The 20,639-nt window shown below is 45.6% G+C and overlaps 2 protein-coding genes across 6 annotated transcripts in view; one reads left to right on the top strand and one right to left on the bottom strand.

Annotated features, from left to right (window-relative positions):
- Positions 1–10,543, bottom strand: part of LOC144474598 (uncharacterized) — a 93,358-nt gene extending 82,815 nt beyond the window's left edge. For all 5 annotated transcript variants that reach the window (XM_078189655.1, XM_078189656.1, XM_078189651.1 and 2 more), the window contains exons 1-3: positions 10,245–10,543; positions 7,939–7,975; positions 7,352–7,466 (exon numbers count right to left, since the gene is read on the bottom strand). In XM_078189655.1, the coding sequence (XP_078045781.1) occupies positions 7,352–7,466; positions 7,939–7,975; positions 10,245–10,379 (287 nt within the window). In that variant the 5' untranslated portion in view covers positions 10,380–10,543. The remainder of the gene's footprint in view (positions 1–7,351; positions 7,467–7,938; positions 7,976–10,244) is intronic.
- Positions 10,544–13,840: 3,297 nt separating this feature from the next.
- LOC144474597 (polycomb group protein Pc) lies at positions 13,841–20,633 on the top strand. The gene is made up of 5 exons (XM_078189650.1): positions 13,841–15,853; positions 17,088–17,131; positions 17,215–17,338; positions 17,452–17,871; positions 17,999–20,633. The coding sequence occupies exons 1-5, from the start codon at positions 15,794–15,796 to the stop codon at positions 18,611–18,613; spliced, it is 1,263 nt and encodes a 420-aa protein (XP_078045776.1). The 5' UTR covers positions 13,841–15,793; the 3' UTR covers positions 18,614–20,633.
- Positions 20,634–20,639: the final 6 nt, after the last annotated feature.

Genomic DNA, 20,639 nt, shown 5'->3' with positions numbered 1-20,639 from the left:
CTCTCGACTATCTCCTCTATTTGGGAGCCGCGATTTTGCAACGTCGCGTCCCAAAAGGGTTGCGTTTTTCGACTGTCAAAGGGAGGCGACGCGTTTACGGTACGCGGCAGGTATCCGGCGAACGAAGCTGTCTCGAGCGAAGCCCGTCGGGGATGAAAGGGCCGGGGTCGGAGAACCCGAGGACCGCGGATCGAACGAGGCACGACGGGATTTCAGGAATCGGGCGGCGTTAATTCGGTGGTAGCGGTAACGCGTTCGAAACAGGTTCCTCTCTACGGCGTACGCGGCCAAAGAGGCGAGCACGACGGAATCGCATCGGCGCGGTGGTCTCATAAACGCGAGGCGGCCGCGGAGCGGTGAAAAGAGAGGAGCGAGAAGCGGAGAGAAGAAGCCGGCCGGTGCCTCGAGCGGAAACGGCGAGCCGTGAGAGACGCCGATTGGTCTTCGTAATTCTATGGGGAAACGAGCTGCTCCTATGCCCTCGACGCCGCGATACCAATCGCCGAACTCTGAATCTCTCTGCGCGGAGATCAATGTTATCAACGGATCAGTGGGTCCGTTTGCGAAATCTCGGTGCCGAGAAGAAAGGCCGTTCACAGCGGAGAATAAGAAGTAGAATCGTTCGCGTGTCTTTTCTACTTTCACGAATTAATTTGCGAGATTTCGGAGCTGAAAGGAACTGGAGGATCAACAGCGACGAGATTCGCTAAAAGATACGTCGAGAACTTAGTATTTCATTGTCATCTGCGGACGCGTTGTCAAACTTTTAAGGTAGAAACAGTTGTCACGTGAAATCGCGTGAAATCGTAGGAAAAATAACGTGGAATCACGTGATATACGGAGGACGTGAGCCTGCGTATTTCTATTGTTGAATCTGTTGGGAACGGATCGTGATCACGTCACGCTGCTCATACATTGTCAAGCGTGGACTGATTACACGTATTACTTTTACCGATGATTTCACGTGACGTGACATTAATACTTATAATTCTATGTACAATATCATGAAATCAGTCTACGCGTAATCATGATCTATTTCTACGAAACTTGAAGCAATATAAATACAGAAGCTGGTACCCTTCGAACGTCGCATGATTTCGCAAGACGCGGATCAGTAGATTTCTATCTCTAGAGTCGCAGAGAAGACGAATCCCCCCGAACAGAAATATGTAGAAGCTTCTGGAAACTTTCAGAAATTTACTTTCAATGTGCCTGATTGCAGTGGATTCGTGTCTGTGAACTTGAATCCACGCGTCAGCGACGAGAAATCGAATTACTTGACGAGAACATGCGTGGATTTCGGTCAGGAAAAGTGACGAGAACCGATGGTGTTTTGCGTCTGAACGAACGCAACAGTTGCCGACACCATTGGCAATTATATGGAGAAAGATCGGAAGGGTTCAGCGTTGCGGAAGAATCCGAAGAGACATCGGAATTAGAAAAGAGGCCAGCGAGCGTCGTGCGCGGTCTGCTTTGCTCTGTTTAAATCGTCGAGAGCGTACGCGGGTTCGTTAAACCGAGTTTCCAAGAAAGTGAACAGCCTAATTCGCGAAAAGCGGCCGGCTTGCGAGAATCGATCGAACACCGATGATCTCACCTCGAGATATCGATACTAACGTCGAGGTCGTCGGGTCTCGTGTCATGGAAAGTTCCACTGGGCTCGAGAGAGGCAGGCAACCTGCGCAGACACGGTACGCGATTCCGTGCGGCCGCGCGCAGATCGAAAACCGACCTCTCGTATCTCGGCCCCCGTTCAAGATATCGGGATAATTCTTTCTGGGTCCGATTCCATACCATTTCGCCGTCCTAAGTTTCGAATTTGATCGCGATCGGACGAACCGTCGTCGAGTTACGACGATTTTCTGGGAAGAGGGTCGGAGAGCCGAAGCCTCGCGAAATATCGACTTCTCCGCGTTATTATCGATGCTTTTCTACAAAATATCGTTTCCCAATGATCCGCAAGCGAGCAGAATACAGGTGATCGATAAAATTGGATCGTCGGATGGAAGTATTGCCGAGGGTAAGAGATCAGGAATTATCGAGGCGTACAGATCGAGGCCCGGTTCTCTGGATCCCAAGGAGAGATCGGGTAGGCTTTAACGAGCGGTTGGATCGATTAATCGCGCTTAACCGAGGACCTTGTTTGTGTTTAAGGAGGACGTAAATCAACGCGCGGCCGCGGTTTCTGTCCGCGAACAAAAGGAGGGTGTGGCGGATTTACGCGGGTTTACGGCTCGAAATCGAAAATAGAACGGCCCGTAAAGACCGCCACGGCCACCGTGCGCTAGGATACGTGAAATTTAAGACGTAGAAAGCCCGCGCGCGGTTTTATCAATCGCGAGCGGACGCGAGGCGTGCGAGATCGCGCGTTCGGCGACTCCGCGTACCGTAACTTCGCTCAAACAGCTCGAGATTATTCTGGATCCATTAATTTTACCTTCGCAAACCGTCTTCTCCGCTGAGCATTTTCATGCGACAGATTCCTGCTCCGACACTTCGCACGTTTGTCGCAAGTCTGCGACGTTAAGTTAACCGAACGGTAAACTTGAAATATTTAGTATCTTTAGTAGCCATATCCTGCCTCGAGACAGAATGAAGAAATACCTCGGCCAATCTTATTCCAAATCCACGTGTCCTACTACTACCGTGATTTTAAATCGTTGCGAATCGTTTCCAATGCCGAATTGCGATACATTCGATGTACATATATCGGCAATCTGCCGTGTTGTGTAACGCGGACGCTGCTTCCGTTTAATCTAGATATTATCAATCTCTTGTCGTTATCAATCCCGGTAGACACGTCGATATTACCTTATGGCCAATCTAATGCTTATAAAATAATCGCGCGGTTGCGTGGTCGATAAGAAGGTCATTTACCTTATGCAGATTGAATTAGAATACCAAAAGTGACTACTCGGAGCCACCAATTCACTATAAATAAGGGTTTCAAGAATAGGAAACTCGATTCGGCTAACCGCACGGAATACTAGCTCGGGCATTTTTTAACGTGCGAATTAGTTTAATGCGGTAACAGAATGAAGAAGCGACTGCGTTTCTATGACCGATCCACTTGTAATCAGCGAAATATTTATACTTGTCGGTGTTTCGGCGCGTGAACGAAAGCACAGAGGATTGGAAGATGGTAAAGCGAAGAATTCGACGAAACTGTAGCTTACTTTGCAAACTGTTTGAAAATCTGGATACTAGAACGTGAGGAGATCTTGCAGACGTGAGAGCTAGTATTTAACCTTAGATGAATAAAAGCCTACTCTAAAAATTGAAGGTTTGCAGATGTAAGAACTGTGTAACTAAAGTTAGGAAATCGGTAAAGGTTTTCAAGAGAGCGAGCGAATTCCATTGTGACTTCAGTCTGCGGTAATAAATTCGAGAAGCGATTAAATTCGCATCGAGTCTGCGTTCCGGCGACACGCTGTCCAAGAAATCCTGGCAAAAGAGTAAAATTCGTTCTCTTCTTCGCAGTTTCTATTGATTCCTAAGCTCGGACCGCCGTACTGATTGGCCGATACAATGATTTTCGGTGCACGTAGTCAAAGGGGGGGGATTCTGAATAGCGTAGAAAATGGGGGTGGAGAGTAGACCGAGTCGAAGCGACAGGAAATATAGGTGCAGCGTGAAGCCGGTCTGCCGTATTCGTGCTGGGACGTGTTCCGAGGGAAGGCCCCAGAACCTGCCAGCTAACAAAATGGTAGGACCCACCCGGCCGGGCTGAAAATCGAGCAACAAGTCGCAGGCCGCCTCTGGCTTCTCCAGAACGTACCTGAGACGAGCCCGAGCGGACCTCGGTTCCAAGAAGGGAGCAAGAAAACCTCGTGGCCGCGGCACGGACACGTATAATTTGCGACCGTTTCACTCGTCTAATTGACACTTCATCTAATCATCGACGATAATTCATTGGTCGGATCGAACGAAATTACTACCAGCCAATAAACACGCTTTACGCGTAACGAATAAGATAGGGAAATTGGCGAATCGCTGCGGAAACTTGAATCACTATTAATTCTGGCGATAGATCGCTTACTTTAGAAAGCGCGGCCGTTTTGTTCGGTTGTTTCTCGGGCTGGCGAAACTGGTTATAGATTTTAGTTATTACGCAAATTCCAAATGGTTCGGCTATCTAATTACTGGCTGCCATCGTGAATCGGTTGTACGTGGATGGAATTAATCAGCGACTCGATGGAAACGCACGGATCGGATCAGAAACGGCGGCCTGCATCAATTGGCGCTCGCCAATCCGAGAATTACGCGAGCATCTATCTATTCGGCAATGGAATAACGATCGTGGTAATTAGGCGGATGTCGGACGTACACGTAGGTAGATCGGCTATGGTCGGTACTATTTTTCATTGCGAGAACTTCTGCAACTTCGACGCGGTAGATTGTCTTCTACATCAGCAATAACAGTCTGTCAATTGTGAAACGAATTATTGATCGTCTCCAAAGCGATATCTTATGGAAAATGAAAAACAATCTTCATTTTGGATAAGACGAAACACGAAACATTCGTCGTGCTTCCAAGCATCGTACAACACAAAATGGAGACGCTTTCGACTCGGATCTAATACGAAACAAGAAAATAAAGACGAGATTGGACGTACGAGAGACCGGCGAGCGAATTTTCTCTGCAAAAATAACTTATTCAGAGAAATTATTAATGGGACAATCGTTATCGAAGAAACGGGCAGACTTGGGTAAATGGAAACGCAGACGAGTCCAAAATAGCCCGGTGGAGCAAAATTCGAAAGGACGCAGACATACCGAAAATTGATGCATCAATTTAATCTATAAAAATGAAATCGGCGTATTCTAAAGTTGGTACAGCGAAGTTCTAACGACGCGAGGATTGTCGAACAGCTACGAAAGAATCGACAAAATGGAAACACTGCGGACTTGAAAATGGCACCGAAGAGGGAACAGCGGGCGGAGATTCACGAGTGTACTAAAGTGTAAGCGACATTTCCTGTTACATGGAAAATCCAACTAGCCCGGGTAAAGGCTATCGCGATAATATCAGCGAATGCGAAAAAGCTTCTGACGGATCGTGTACCCACTTCAAAATCGAGCAAGTGCGCCGTCACTTCGACGCTGATACGACCGAACGGTATTTATCGCGCGTCGCCGCACATTTTCTCTATTTATCGTGCACACAGTCGCGCGCGCCAGCACCGTCACAAACGGAACACACGCGTGTGCGCGCTCACGCGACATTCTTCGTACAACAAAAAGGAACGTCCTCGGGCTTCCACCCACGCGTCACCGCGCGCGGCTAACTGCCAGCCAGCAGCCGTTTTCGACATTCGTAAATTTCAGGTGCCACCCGAAAGCCGTCTTGTACCTCTAATCGTTTACGCAAAGATTTTTATGCGACACGAACTCGATCGAATTTGAATGATTCGCTTCCGATCCAGCCGTAGTCAACTTCCTGTCCTCAACTAATTATCATTTAATTGCACTGTAGTTACTATCTGCTAACGTTGCCGAAGCAGCGGAAGACTCCTCGTAAAGATGTTATAAACTTTGCTGCGCGTATAATTGATAAAACACGATATCTAAATTGTTAGCAAAGCGATAGAAACGCCTTTCCATTGATTGTCGATTGTATAGAAATGGAATTAACCAATGAACTTAATTCGCGTTCTCCAACTCATTACAGATACCTATACTATGTATGAAAACGTTATGATTGCGGGATTACGGCTGAGATACCACGTCCACATTTGCATAGCCCGATTTAGGGAATCTGGACGAGTGGAAACTTGTTTCTTCATCCGCTGGATTTATTAAGTACAGGAAATGCATAAAAACGACACTTCGGCTATTGAAATGAACGCATTATGCAAAAGGCAGGAACCGTTAGTTTTTCAGCTACGGAAGAACGAGGAAATATTCAAATGGTTAGTTAATCGTCATCTCATTATAATTTCTGCCTGTCTTTCACCTACTTCTGTAATCAACATTCGACTCGTTTAAAACGCTTGTTGTCGGTGTGGGTATGTTAATGCTCAATTAGAGAGAGAAAGAGAGAGAGAGAGAGGAAATTTATTGTGATAAAAACCTAACTACGGTACTAATGACCGCCTATTATAACTCCTCGAGTTTTTAATGACCCCCCGAACCAATCAGGAACGCAACATCTATCATCCTGAATCGTGTGCGCTTTGCACGCACTTTCGTATCATTACTGGCGATAACTGAAGCTGCCTTTCAACAAATTTCAGACCTCGTTTACTATGAACTTCTCTTATTCCTTTCGCCAGAAGCGCCGTAAACATGGTGTCCGAGGTCTCAGATTTTTCCGAAGTTTGCAGAGATCTCGGCAGTACCATTTTCAAAATCGAACAAGGTTAATGGTGTATTACTATCGTAAGTCTGTTCTTATGGTAAGATGAAAACCGTTGAATGTAATCGAACGGTTAATACATTAACCGCAACGTAAGCCACCGTTGATCCACAGCTCTTTACAGCGTAACTTACCACATTGACAAGACTACGACAATGATTATTAGATGTAAAGAAAAGCCAACTTCTGTTTAAGCATTGTACTGTGTTTCGTCCTATAGTACAGCAGCAAAGTGACCTGGGCAGAAAATCCAATATGGTTATTTCACCGATGGCTCGCGCTCAGATTACATAATTGAAATTTTGCCTGCAAAACGCGACGGTCAACGAAACACACATGAATATATTCATGTTATAATTAGATTGCGTAATTAGTCATCATCCTTACATACAATGTCGAAATTAACTGATTTATCATTGCACGTCTATTCTTTCTTTGAACTTCTTTTAACTATTTTATAGAATAGTGAACTAAATGAAAGGGATAGACATGTGTTGAAAAATTGGATAGAAATCATTTCCGACACCGGAGACTTCGTGTCTAATGTTCAGGTTAACAGAGGGACAAATGAAACAGAAGAAGACGATTCTTGTCGACTAATCAGCAGACGCTGCTTAGAGGATTTTCAGCGTACGTGGGAGAGCAAGGCAAGGCAAAGCAAAGCAAAGCAAAGCAAAACGAAGCGGCGCGGTGCGGAGCGGATCCACGCGAGGCAGTGAGGCTCGTTTAAGCGCCGTGAGAGGAGTTTGCGCGATAACACGGGCCCGATAACGCGGCGACGTACACTCGGTCGTTCGGTTGTAACATCGCGGCGAGTCGCCGTCGTCGCGCGTGCACACGCCTCGCACACATCGACTCCCGCGTCCCTCTGGCTTGTGCACAGACGGTGCACGGACACTCTCGCACGAAGAGCGGCTCGCCGCTCCGTATAAAGAGCTCGGTGCATTGCGCCAAGCCTCTGCGCCGCGCCGCTGAATTAATAATCGAACTTACGTGGGTAGGTGCTCGTCTACCGGGTGTCTGCGCGCGTACTTGACGAATCGCTGCCAAACCGGCGCCACTCGATCACACGGCGAACCCTGACCGCCTATCGCGATCCAGATACCACCTGAAACGAAACGGGGGGTCGCGTTATGTTCACGGCGAAATGGCTCGTTACCGAGGCGCGACCCTTCGCTAACAAGTTCTGAGACGTTTTTATGTTATATTATTAGCAGTTTATGCAGCTACAATGCACGCGACCGCGGCGAGCGAGAAGGGAGCCCTGCGCTACCATCGGCACCCGGTGTGTCCTTATCGGTGGTTTTAATCGTAAGGAGTTCGGGTTCGCTCGCTCGCGGTGGGATATCTTAATTAGAAGATTCAAAATGGCACCATTCGGTGGCAAGCAGAATTTTTCACGGCGTCCTCTTAACGCGGTTCTCGGGCAGGCCCTGAAAGGTTTTCAAGAAACATTAGCGGAATATTATGCAGCTGCTGCACACGCGAAGACTGGAAAATGAAAAGGAAAGGGAAAGCGCCTTACCTAAGACTAGGGGGTCTGCGTCCGCTTTCTCAGCATGCAATTATAGGATTCATACTTTTGTTAGGTTCGTCCAGATGGGGTTTCCAAAGTACCTGAAATACAACAGAGTCCTTTAAAAAAGATTGCAAAAGATTTTACTTTGTTCATATATATTCGTGTTATTCACGGCAGCTATTTAGTGCAGCTACTGCTTTCCCGAATCAGAAATGCAATTTCAATTTTTCAAAGATCGAAAGACTTTCCAGGCTTTGAAACGGCGGGGTACGCTCTACTATCCGTAACCGAGTTATATTCTAATGGAACTGTATTATTAACGTTGAAAATGGAACATCACTTCCCGCGTCACCTTTGAGTTTTTACAATTTTAATGATTTCCGTTCGTTCACCTTTGTTTTAAACTATCCATTTTGCGAGTGGAAGCTTTCGTACGGCGTGAAAGCAAAGCACACATTGTTGGGCCGCGCTAATTAAAAAATTTGAATAGGTTAATCCTCGCGCGGCAGCCTAACGGGAACATCTTCATTTGCGCGTTTGCCATTACGATTCCATCCGAAATTATTGCACGAGAGTCCCCCCGGCCGTTGCACTTCCACCAGATGGTATTGAAACGTTTTAATACGCTGCGCCGCGGAGAGGGACAAAAAAAAACTTTCAGTACGCTTTGTACGCCCCGGCAGGAAGAGATTTAATGAGGTTCCCTTTGACTGCAAAATGCGCGCGCGTGTGTATTGTTTCGATGGAAGTGCGCCGGGAGAGCCCGATTAAACGACTTAATCGGGACCGAGGCGGTCCGGTTAAATCGGGATTCGTTGGATAATCGAGGCCCGGGAACGAATTGGTACTAAATCCTTCTTATGTACGGCGCACGGCTGCGATTCTTGCTTTGAGAAGCTGTTTCCAAGGTTTCACAATTGCTCGCCGGTTTTTACCGTTCCGGCTGAAGATCGACCTTTCCGTGAACGAAATCCCTACAAAACGACAGAGGTATTTAAGACACTAGAGAACGGTCTACAGTTTTCTATAAAAAAACATTTCAACCGAATTTGTTGATTAAACGCTGGCAAGTGCCGCGTTACCGGCCGCGATTGTTCTCTAACGAAGAAAGAAACTCGTCCCCTCGGTTCGTTAAAACTAATAAAGGTACGCTTAAATACTTAAACGCAAAAACTTCGAAAACCTCTGAGAACAAATATATTTCCTCGCAATCTGTAGCTGATCATCGCTGACGTAACATTACGTCATTCTGAAAGCAACGTAAAATTCAATGGACGCGATGACGCTAATCGAAGATCAGCAATTTCATTTTCTGATGAACAAACGCGCGGTAGTGCTTAAAATTTTATCGTTTCCAAAGAAAGAACTCTTCGAAATATCTTTTCGAAAATGAATCGGGGCGATGCACGGACACATCAACATTGGAACATGAATAATTGGTTTATATTGTAAGACATATCTAGGCCATCGTTGATCCGCCAAGTATATTTAAACATATCAAGTACCAACCTGATTTCGCTGAAAAATCGTTTGGTTTTTAATGAACGGGATGAAAACGAAGGGAAAATAGGAAAAAATAGCAGAAGCACGCGAGGAACTTATGCATATTTCAGAGATCCTAGAAACGGGTCACATGGATTATCATTTCTTCACCGTAGGTACGTAGCATATCGCAGTTATAAATGGTCGACGAGTAATTAATATTTTACCGTTATCGGTAGAATGCTAACTTTACATACGAATATACATTGGTTCTTTTCTATATCTATAATGAGAACAATAACTCGATATAACCTTTTGTTCCGTTAGATTTAGTTCCTGGCATCGGCGTGCACGCGGTAATAATGCATCCGCGATGTAATTACAAATTACGAAATACACACGGACATGGAAAAAGTCGATAACTCGCGTGCCGCGCTAAATGAAACGATCGAACGGAGCGCTTAATGAAAACTTTCGGGATCACCTGCAATATGAATTAACTTGCCTGTAATTGTTCAAAATGGCGTCCTAGAATAGGAGCAACCGGAGAATAATGGCTGACAATGGGGAAGAACTACGGAACATGTTAATAAAATAATTTCCGAGGCAAATTTCACCGTTTTTCAGGAGAAATGGTAGATATTATTCGTTCGCAGAATATCGATACGCATTTCATCGAGATATATACCGCGTACAACTCGCAAACGCAATCGGAGATGTCTCCACCGCTCTAACGGAAAATTTCAATTATCTCGGAAAGCGTTCGCAGAGTCGGGACCAGACTTGAATAAATAAGCATGAAACGTGGTAAGGAACAATACATGGAAAGTTTCACGTCGATATCGTTATTAGTTCCGGAGATATTAAATGGTCACTTTTTCTAACCTGGAAGCTGCGCGAACTCGACTGCTGGTCTCTCACGAGGCACCGCGTACTACGACCAAACCGCTCGAACGTTCCCCACTTGCCATACACTGTTTTATGGGATCGAGAGCGTACGCTTGCCGCCAACTTCTTCATTAACAGGCTAGTCTATCATAAACAAATTGTTCACCGTAACATTTACACTAGTAACACGACACGCAGCCCCACAAACTGCGGCAGTAATGACCGTTGGAATGACCATTGCAATTCGATACACGCATTTCGATTCTCGCTTGTTGTTAGATGGAGATCTAGGAACGATATATTCGATACATGTTGCGCGCACCGCTGCGCACTCGTATCGATTGTTCCGTTGTTACAACACTGAACAATTTTGACTGAACTAGACGATTATCATCTTGTTAAACAGTATTATGACCCTTCGTTTAGAAAAAAAAAAAACTGGTTTATAGACTTAATCCGTATACCCGTTTGATGCATTACGAAACGATTTATCGCATACGGATAAACATTGAGATTGGGACATTAGAAATATGCGACGCGCGCTAACGTAATTGAGGTTATGCTAGGATCAATTCCGCAGCGTTCCTGATCGATAAATTACGTTACATTTGGAACAATATTCACGATGCTGCGCTTAACCTACTAACCGTAAAGACGAATACCGCATGTTTTCTAATTATCTTGTTCTCGTGATTTCTAGAAATCTCATCTTGCTTGATGTCATTTAAATGCAATGTCTACGGTAACCTGAATTGCTTCATTATCATGTTCGTTATATCGCGAAAGATCCCGTAATACAGAATTGATGCTCCACATACCTGGGATGTCGGTACCAGGTTTATATCCAAAGGCTACGCATTCTTCGCTAATACTGATCACGAATCTACACGATGTCATAACCTGTGAACCGTCTTTTTAACCTCAAACACGAGAGATGGGTTCGAGGAATCGGATTGCTCGTGTAGCTGGCACGGTACAGATGCACGGCATTCTAGGGATCCACAAGAGAATGCCATGCGCTACGGGAGTGGTTCCGATTCTCGATAGCGAAGTTTCGGAGGATAAACGACGTAGCATTCAATTTGGGTCCACGTTGAAGGCGCCACGCCCTGTTACCGACGTAACCATGTCCACAATGGACGGCCCGCATAATTAGAAACACGAATCAGTGGCCTCGTCGTTCCCCGGTATCTTTTGGTCTCTTGTGCTACCGTTTCATGCATAGCTCGGCCCTTGCTTATCGCACTCTTGCACAGTTAATTAGCTCGCCGCCATCTCTTGGTCACCACACTACAACCGTTCTCCCGCTCGACGCTACGTATGCAAAAGATGCACTAACAATAAGAGGCAGCCAATGTAAAACAGCCGCCATTTTTCTGACTATAGATTTCGTCGAGCGATGTTTATCACGTGCGCAGTTGTGTTTGGAGGGTAGCGAATTAACTGTAGCTGCTGAAAGAGAATTGCGTGATGTTGCATAAATTGCGCGCGACGAGCACAAGTGTGCATTCAAGAGATGAAAGACAACAATTATCGCAGAAATAGAGCTACGATTATGCCAGGAGGCAATGGAAATCTTTGTCAAAAGGTGCCAGCAGAACCGAGACGCACGTTCAACTGATAAACAGTGTCCATATCCAAAAGCAACTATCTATATTGTCAGGTTATTCCAAAGCTAACCTGCCTATTGTCGGTAGCCCCCTTAGTTGTTCGAATAAAGTCATATCTACTTACTTAGACCACAGAAAGTGTTTCGTTCGTCTCCTACATTTCGAGTGTACAACCGAATTCGTGCAACGTTTTCGAACCATAGAATATCGTTCTTTGAAGATGAGCACGCAACCAATTGATCTATGATATCGATACATCGTATTCAATATGTCCGAAGAGTGGCAACTCGATTGATTTCACGGAACTTCCGCTGGTAGTGTGATTAAAGCTTTAATCACGGTAACGAAAGATAATACGAATGCAGCCAATATTTGCATTGCGTAAGAGATATCGTATTCGAAACCTGAAACAGTCTTAGCACAGTATCTATCCACGATTTCTGTATGCTTTGTGTTCCCGATGGATGGATCTATGAAACGTCGACTTTGTTTCTAATGCGTTGAACGATGCGACTGAATCGATGCGATAAAATCGCGGAATATGCAATCGTTATGTAAATCCGAGTGTTACGTTTGCAAATTTGGGTCGGAGCTGTAAAACGTTCGGTTATGCATCGGCTGAAGACGAAGGAGCCCTGGAGGCACACATAGAAAAGAGATCAAGGAGGTTGCTTTGGAGGCGCGAAATGCAGCAGCAACGATGACGACAAAGAACAAAGGAGGGCATTACTTATGCGGGGAAAAGAAGGAAAAAGGAGGGGACCTACCATAAGCTGCGTACCCGTGGCACGCCATCTACATTGGCTTTGTATATTCCATGGTTGCGCAATGTCGCGCGCGGTCCGAGAAACCGAACAGCGCGCTACGCACGCTCGCATTTTTGCTTTTGTACGGCGGCCGTAGGGTTGCGCAGCGTTTGGAGCGACAACTGATTGCACTTTAAAGGGAGGCGGGAGACTCTCCGATCGGATGAAAAAGATAGAGGACGAGGAGTAGAAACTCTCTCGGAAGAGGGTACGCAACTTCTATTCCGTGCCGAACCGTCCGAGCAAGGGCACATCGGGAAAGAGAGACGGATCGCGAAGCGTTACGAGTAAGGGGTAGAGGAAGAAGGGAGGAGAAGAGGGGAGGGAGAAGGGCGGAAAACGTAGACAAAGAAACGGAGAAAGGGGAAGGGTGCATGCAACGAGGAAGGGTGGGGAAAAGCAAAGGGAGAGGAAGATCGGTCTCAGTGCACAGCGTAGTGGTTATAAAGAGAAGCGGCATCGCCGCACGACTTGGCTCTCCAGGGCCAGGATATTTCAATACCGACGGTGGTCGGCCACCGCCGACGCGGGTACGGAGAGGGGAAATGGCTGTGACGATGTGCGCTCCTATGTATAAAGTACATATATACACTCACCGCTCGTTCCCCTCACCCATGTGCCCGCCCTACGCTCGCATACACAGTGTATATGACTTTACACACCCGTGGGCGTTCAGGAGAAAGAGAGAGAAGGAGACGTGACGGAGAGACCAGTGCCACGGTAGCGCTCCGCTATTCGGGTTCGCTACACGAGGGGAAGAGCGATGGTAAAGGGGGAGAGAGTGAGTCTGTCTCTGTTTTAACACACAGAGGGGGAAAGTTGCGGCAAAACGGAAAGGCTCGCGTCGAGGGGAATGCAGGGACGCGCGCGGCACGACGATGGGGACCTCGAACCGAACCGTCGACCGACGACTGTGTCCGTAATCCCGCCTTCTCGACGAGTCGAGGGGAACCGACGTGGGCTGTGCCACTCTCCGATTGGTCGACTCGGGGAGCGTGGTTCGGAGCGTTGGTAGTGCCTCGGGAATCCCACCAATCGGGCGCCACCGTCGTGGCTTTTTTATCCTGCTATTTACGCCGAAGGACGGAGAAGAGCAAGCTCACCATCCGGCTCTCTCACTCCTTTTCTATCCCTCTCCTTTTCCATCGCCCGACCGCTCTCCCTGTGTGTTCGTCAGCACGGGAGAGGACACTCTCGTTTCGGGATCCGTTGAGGTTGCACACGTTTTCACGAGAGGAGCGCCGCCCGATTACTGCGACGCGCTCCATTCCGCGTCGTTCCTGTTCGATACACCGTGTATTATCGTAATACCGTGTTCGTGATCGCATCGAATAATCTCTATCGAGCGTCTTGTTTACTGTAAAAGCATCGTATGCGGCAGCCGATGCCGTGCGGTAGTGTGTCTAGTGTGTGACAGTACGTCGCAAGAGGATACAGTGTTGCCAGATCGTGGGCGCGAATGCACATCAAAAGCGGTACACACCGATTCGCAGGACATTGTGGATAAAACTGTGTGTTTGTTCGTGCCGATACGCATGGATCGATCGTGGTTTCGATTGTGACGATATATTGTGAACGATACAGCGGCGCAGTGAATTCTGGAATTTATCGGTAGTACGCCAGTGACATTTGGTGCGATGCTATCGACGAAATAGAGTTGGCAACGTCGCATCGACTGCTCTCGCACACAAATACACGCATACACGTACCTAGAAGGGAACTTGGGGTGGCTGGCTAGCAGGCAGGCGGCAGTCAGGCAGGCAGGCAAGCAGGCAGGCAGCTTTCTTGTTCCGAGGACGGCGCTCCTGGTCGTGCCGTCTCTCTTTTCTACCTCCATTGCGCTTGCTCTTCTCTCCCTCTTCTCCCTGCCCTTCTCGTCCTCGGTCACTCAATCACACTCTCCTTCTTTTGCCTTCCATCTCTCTTTCTCTCTCCCTCTCCCAATATTTCTCTCTCCTTCTCGTGTGCGGCGCACGTACCGTTGAGAGCTTCTGCCTCCCCCTTTAGTGCTCTTTCTCTACTGTTACCCCCTCCTCTCCTAACCTCGAGCGGGTCGGGCGAGTCCACTAAGCTTGCAAGGGGAGTTCGGCAGACCTCGGCTCTAGTCGGCCTCGATCCGCAGAATGTGCTAGACGCTACGAGTCGATCGCTCCAGTTTTGGAATATTGTCATATATAGAAGCTGTCTGATAATTACGAGAATTGGAAACGTCTTCTCGCGCATCTTTCGCGGTTCCACGGGTCTCTAGTGGCTGTATCGACGTTAGTTTTCACCATCAGCTTGGGACGCACTCGACCAGCGTATATCCGTACGACGGCCATGTTTGGTGTTTACGAGGTGAGGGGGAATCGCTGACGTCACGAGCCCCGATCTCGCACGAAGGGAGCAGCAGCACCAGCAGAAGCAGAAAACGTGTTGCCGGCCAACACAGACACCAACTCCTCGCACGAATCCGAAAACAGACGAAACTGCAGTCGAGCGGCCCTTGTACACGATTATAATCGTACGCGGGATTATTGTGCGGTGAACACACGAGTGAAGAACTCGCGGCGCGCAAACTGTGCCGCCTGAAATTCCCTTCCCGATGGGACGTGCGTGTACGCCGACTTCGCTCGTGTTCGCCGGTCTTACCGCGACTACTGACCTTTCAAAAAACATCGGCCGCATTGCCGCCTCGCCGCTGAAATAGCAGCCACTCTAATCACCGTCGGTCGACACCGATCAGTGCGGAAAACATCGAGCGATGCCGAGTATTCTCGTATACGAGACAACACGTGCCGCGTTTCGTTTCACATGATCCTCATTGAAAATGTTTCACACGTCGAGGATGCGATCGAATTGATCGCCCCTTCGAAAACACGTGGCCATCGTATTGCATGCGTGCAAACGACGATAGTGTTCCCAATTCCGTTCAGTGAAATCGGAGCCTGCGTTCCCATTCTATGAAACAACGGTTCGTTTCTAGTGTGTTTACTTGTGTCATCCCGATTTTGAAGTATCGTGGCCGATCCAGTGTCGGTACATATGTTGTTACATTGCTCTGTGTGGTTTGTTAGTGACATACTTCACTCTTTCAACGTATTTACCAACGGATCTTACATACGTCTAACGTACAAGGATTAAAAGAATCATGGATCTGGGTGACAGAGTTTATGCTGCGGAACGGATTACGAAGAAGAGGGAAAAGCGGGTAAGTAAAAGTAATGCGAACCGTCACCGTCAGGTAGCGCCACAACACGGATTCTGTTTGTCTATGCGCCGTTGCCGCTTCGTCCTTTCTACGCGATCTCTTTCTCTTTCCCATCTATCGTCCCAACATTTCTGCCCCTCCCGTAGCGATTTCTACCGTATACGATGCTTCCCGATATTTCTCGTCGAATACCAAGAGACACACTTTTCCTGATGCAATACACTTCCTTAAAATCTAAGAATTCTTATTATTCGAGTCTACGATCTTCGAAATGTCACTAATAATAATCAGTCGATCTAACTCGCGTAATGATGTCCCAAATTAAACGAAAAATTTTGGAAAATAGAATTGAAGATGTCTGTAACGATTGAAGCAGATTTTCTGAAGAATCGATGTAGGTATCGTGTGCTAGCAATTTTCGGTGTAACGATGCCGACACGTTGCAAGTCAACGTAGAACACGTGAGATACATCTCAGCTGCGGCCGGCTCATGCGTGATAAACCAATCTGTCCTATACCTGTACGGTTATGTCATTGTTTTTCAACTGTCACACTGACTGCGCACCGCGACCGGTCGGCACGATTTCGTTCGCTGGCCGACGGCCAATAGGTGAGCTGTATCTGCGGCTCTCGTCGAAGTCAACGCCGCCCGTTTTATCGACCGTACGCGATGAGATGGATTCGAAGATCCGCTGTTTGACGCAGACGCGCGAAACGGATCTTTGCGATCGGCTCGATTCTGACACGTCGTTACTTAACGACTGGCGCCAACCACCCTTTTTTATTCCGCCGGTTTTATAGGTTATGTACCCGTAGAAATTGGAGTCGTCTGCCTTCTCTTATACCGATGCGTTTGTATCTATGTCACGCCTGTACTGGATCGGAACACTGAAATTCACGCTGCGCAATTGAATCGAATTTTTAAAACCTTCCGAATTGTAAACACTGTCGATAACCGTTAAAGCACGATGTTACGGGATTAAAGTTACTAGAAATCAATACAAGATTCTGCGTTTAGACACAACAACAAAGCACGGTCAAATTCGAAATTGAGAATCTGCAACTACCGAGTACGGGACCAACAACACGTTTTTCGATTTTGTTTACGATCTAAAGTACGAATAATAAGCGAACTCAAATTCTATTAATTTCTCAAACGATAGCACAATTGTTAGCCTAATATTAATACTTAGATATATTCAATTTTTTTAAAAAAATCATTTGATATTTGCAGGGGAAGGTGGAGTATTTCGTAAAGTGGAAAGGATGGAGTAAAAAGTAAGTCGAGAATAAAAGCGGTTCACTTACGAATAGCTTTAGATTCAGACGGAACAAGAATACAACTTTCTTCCTCCTTTCAGATACAACACGTGGGAACCGGAAGAGAATATTTTAGACGTGAGGTTAATTGAATTATACGAAGAAAGTCAAAAAGGTGGGGATGTAGCAACAAGGAGACCTAGGCGGAGGGACACCAGATACAATGTATGAGGATTTTCCGTATACTCTAAACAAACATTCCTATACCCAAATAAACATAGCTATTTAAATGAAAGTAATCATAACAAATTTTCAAATGTATATTTTCGTTCACGTAGGATCAAGTTCTTGCTAATCTGGTTGTTGAGGAAGAGCCTGGCGGGGATGAAAGGGTTGGTGAAGACAGTCAAGACGAATCCACTACCGGTAGCACGTCAGCACCTCGCTTGAATCCCGTTGCACCCGACGAAGATACACTTCCGAGTTCCCTTGATGGACACGAATCGCCGATCGCTCCGGAATTATCGGCATCCGCGTTCAGTGTCGATTCAGACAGTTCCAATAGCAGTGTAGACAGTCCTTTGTTACCAAGAAAGGAGCCAACGGGTACGAAGAGGAAGGCCGAGGTTCTCAGCAAGGAATCTGGGAAAATCGGCGTAACTATCACCACAAGCAGTCCTAGTAGCGGCAGTGGAAGTCCACCTCCAAATAAAATTCCTCGATTATTACCTCTAAATCCTACGTCCCCTACTTATCACGTGAGTAGTAATTTGTTTAATTTATTTTTAAGTAACTTTACGTACGTTAGTGAAAATTGGAAAGTTTGTACTGTAATGGAAATCACTAGCGTAGTAGGGTTTTAAAGTTGTCCATTATACATTTCAGAGTCACAAAATTAATGGTAGGAGGCCGTCGTCGTCCAGCGTAAAATCGACGCCGGAGGAACCGCTACCCGCAGTGCCGACGACACCAGCTCCAGCAATGCAGGATAAAAAGCGTCCTGAAGCCGATGTACCTCACGGTCCTCCACCCTCGCTGCCGCGTGCACCACCAGCACCTCTGTCGCCTCAAATAGACACGCCTTTAGAGCAGCCTACCAAAAAGAGGCATTTGTCGGAACAAAAACAGGAGAAGTCGAACGGAGCTATGACGGTCGACACCAACGGTCACAAATCGCCCAGTCCCACAGACTCTTACACGAACAACAACAGGTTAACGCCCGTCGTTAATGGACACCATAGTCATAATAGCAATCATAGTAACAATCACAGCACCAACAATAATAGCACACCGAGTTTGAAGCAAACTGAAATCACAAAGACAGACATGTATGTCCCCCTGTCCAGTCCTGGTACGGATTACTGGCACGCGAGGAATCCAGTTGCCGATCAGGTGTTCATTACGGACGTCACGGTGAATCTAAAAACCGTTACCATCAGGGAGTGTAAGACTGAAAAAGGATTCTTCCGGGAGAGGGATCCTAAGAGCGATATCTATTAACGTTCTTTGACTAGGAACGTTATAATAATAATATGAACTAAGATTTGAACTACTTGTACATATAAATTATTTTCACACGTCGAGTGGTAAGCCGAGGATATAATGACTGTACCAAGCGATTAAAACTTTTCTAAAATACGGACGGCTTCATGGTTACATGAAGAATCGAAGATATATAATATTCACTGAAAAGTTTCACTGCTCAGTTACCGGTATTGTGTCGTTCCAAATGAAACTACAAATAGTTTCGATTTGACAACTTCGATATTCGTGAGCATTCTTGAAGACAGTGTGAATCAACGATTTAAGACAATGGAGACTAATAGTTGCGAGACAATTTATCATGGAAATGATACATCATGGTTGGCGTCATGTGATATACACTTGTATGTCGAAAAAAAAAAAAACGCTTGATAGACCGTACTAAAAAAGATCTGAAAAGAACATTTAGAAAGGGCAACACGTTTTCTTATTAATTGCATTTCCGCTTCTATTAGAATTCTGCAAAGGAAACAGTGTATAAATTAGTAAATTAATTTCGAATTTTACCATGGTAAATAGTACAGATCTGGAAAGAAATATTTTTCTAATTCGTTTTTAGACTAATCGAAACTGCTTCGTAGAAGCGAATTTGAAAGGAACAAGAAAAGAGAGAAAGAGAACACGAGAGAGAAAGTGAGAATGAATTTTTTCAAAGAATAGAAAAAGAAATTAACGTTATTATCTTGACGATGTATTTCTCAGCATTATGATATTATATTATATTTACTGATAAATATTTCAATTTTCTTATCTTTTTCTTTTCTCTTAGTGAGTAATCTCGCGTCACAAAAAGGGTATATCATTCGTTCGTAGATTTTAGATTCGTTTAAAGGCGTACACGCTCATTGATTTCATCAGGTTGTTGTATAGCATCACAAGTTTCATGAGGGTGCATGCTCGTTGACTCGCATAGCACGCGATGACTTTGTAAACCATTGTGAACATGTTTTTGTATCAGTTTCCGGTTTTGTTATGAATTGATTTTGTGTTATTTAATGTTAGCTGTTGCATTTTTTTATACCGTCGGCTGTTCTTATTTGCATGTAAGGGTCTGACCGTGCATAAAGTATTTCGCGGTGAAACACTGAATGAGTGTGAGAATGAAAAAGAGAGAGAGAGAGAGAGCAAGAATATTAGTAAGAACGCTGCGCGCGATCCGATTCCAACGGTATCAAAGAATCTTTATGCATATCTAGAGAACCATTTTATTTAATAGATGGGTTGTCTGTCGAGTGTGTCACCAAATAGATGTTCCTACCTCGAACGGTCATCTTTGAACAGAAAACCGAGTACAACAACCGAATTCTAATCTCTTATGGAATACCTAAACAACAGACGCCGTAAACTCGGAAAGCATCGTTTCTAATTTTTAAACGACTTCGCACCGTACCCAGTTCGCGTGCACATTCAGAACCAGTAAAAAAATCCGTGATATAGTTAATTAATGTAAATGTAAAACTTATCGAACATATACGTTGCTTATTTATTGTAACTAATATAAACAAAAAAATTCGTGTTTAGATTTTTACGTTCTCTTAGTATAGTATTATTAGACTGTGTATGCAAATGCGTCCCGTTAAGAAAACGTTTCTCCTATAATTTTCGAGTATTTGAATCGCGCTGATCGTAAACAAGAAAAAACAAACAAACGAAAGACGAAGTATTCCATGAAACCAGGTTTAAATATTTTGTATAGTGTTATACAATCGATTGTCAGCAATGCGATAAGAGAAATAGTTGTTTATCATTTTCGATGATGGGGCTCTTTGTGTACGTCTAGATCGCAATTCCGTGCGAATGTGAACCGCGCGGAACCGAATGCACGTTTAAATTGTTGTAATGTAATGCTGTATATTTGAGAGACGAGAAGGTATACTTGTAAAAATTGTACATAGTCAAAAAACTTAAACACTTTATGATAACGGAGCGAGAGGACCGCGTAGCTTTAGACCATTCAATTATTGTAAATAGAGACCGAAGCGAC

This window comes from Augochlora pura, chromosome 8 (assembly GCF_028453695.1).
Source record: "Augochlora pura isolate Apur16 chromosome 8, APUR_v2.2.1, whole genome shotgun sequence".
NCBI classification, from domain to species: domain Eukaryota; kingdom Metazoa; phylum Arthropoda; class Insecta; order Hymenoptera; family Halictidae; genus Augochlora; species Augochlora pura.
This window is presented reverse-complemented; position numbering and strand designations above follow the sequence as displayed.

Excerpts from the sequence above, each read along its gene's own strand:
- LOC144474597 (XM_078189650.1), top strand. The coding sequence starts at position 15,794 with ATGGATCTGGGTGACAGAGTTTATGCTGCGGAACGGATTACGAAGAAG. Across the intron at positions 15,854-17,087 it reads CGAAGAAGAGGGAAAAGCGG|GGGAAGGTGGAGTATTTCGT; the intron begins GTAAGTAAAAGT and ends TGATATTTGCAG. Across the intron at positions 17,132-17,214 it reads TGGAAAGGATGGAGTAAAAA|ATACAACACGTGGGAACCGG; the intron begins GTAAGTCGAGAA and ends TCCTCCTTTCAG.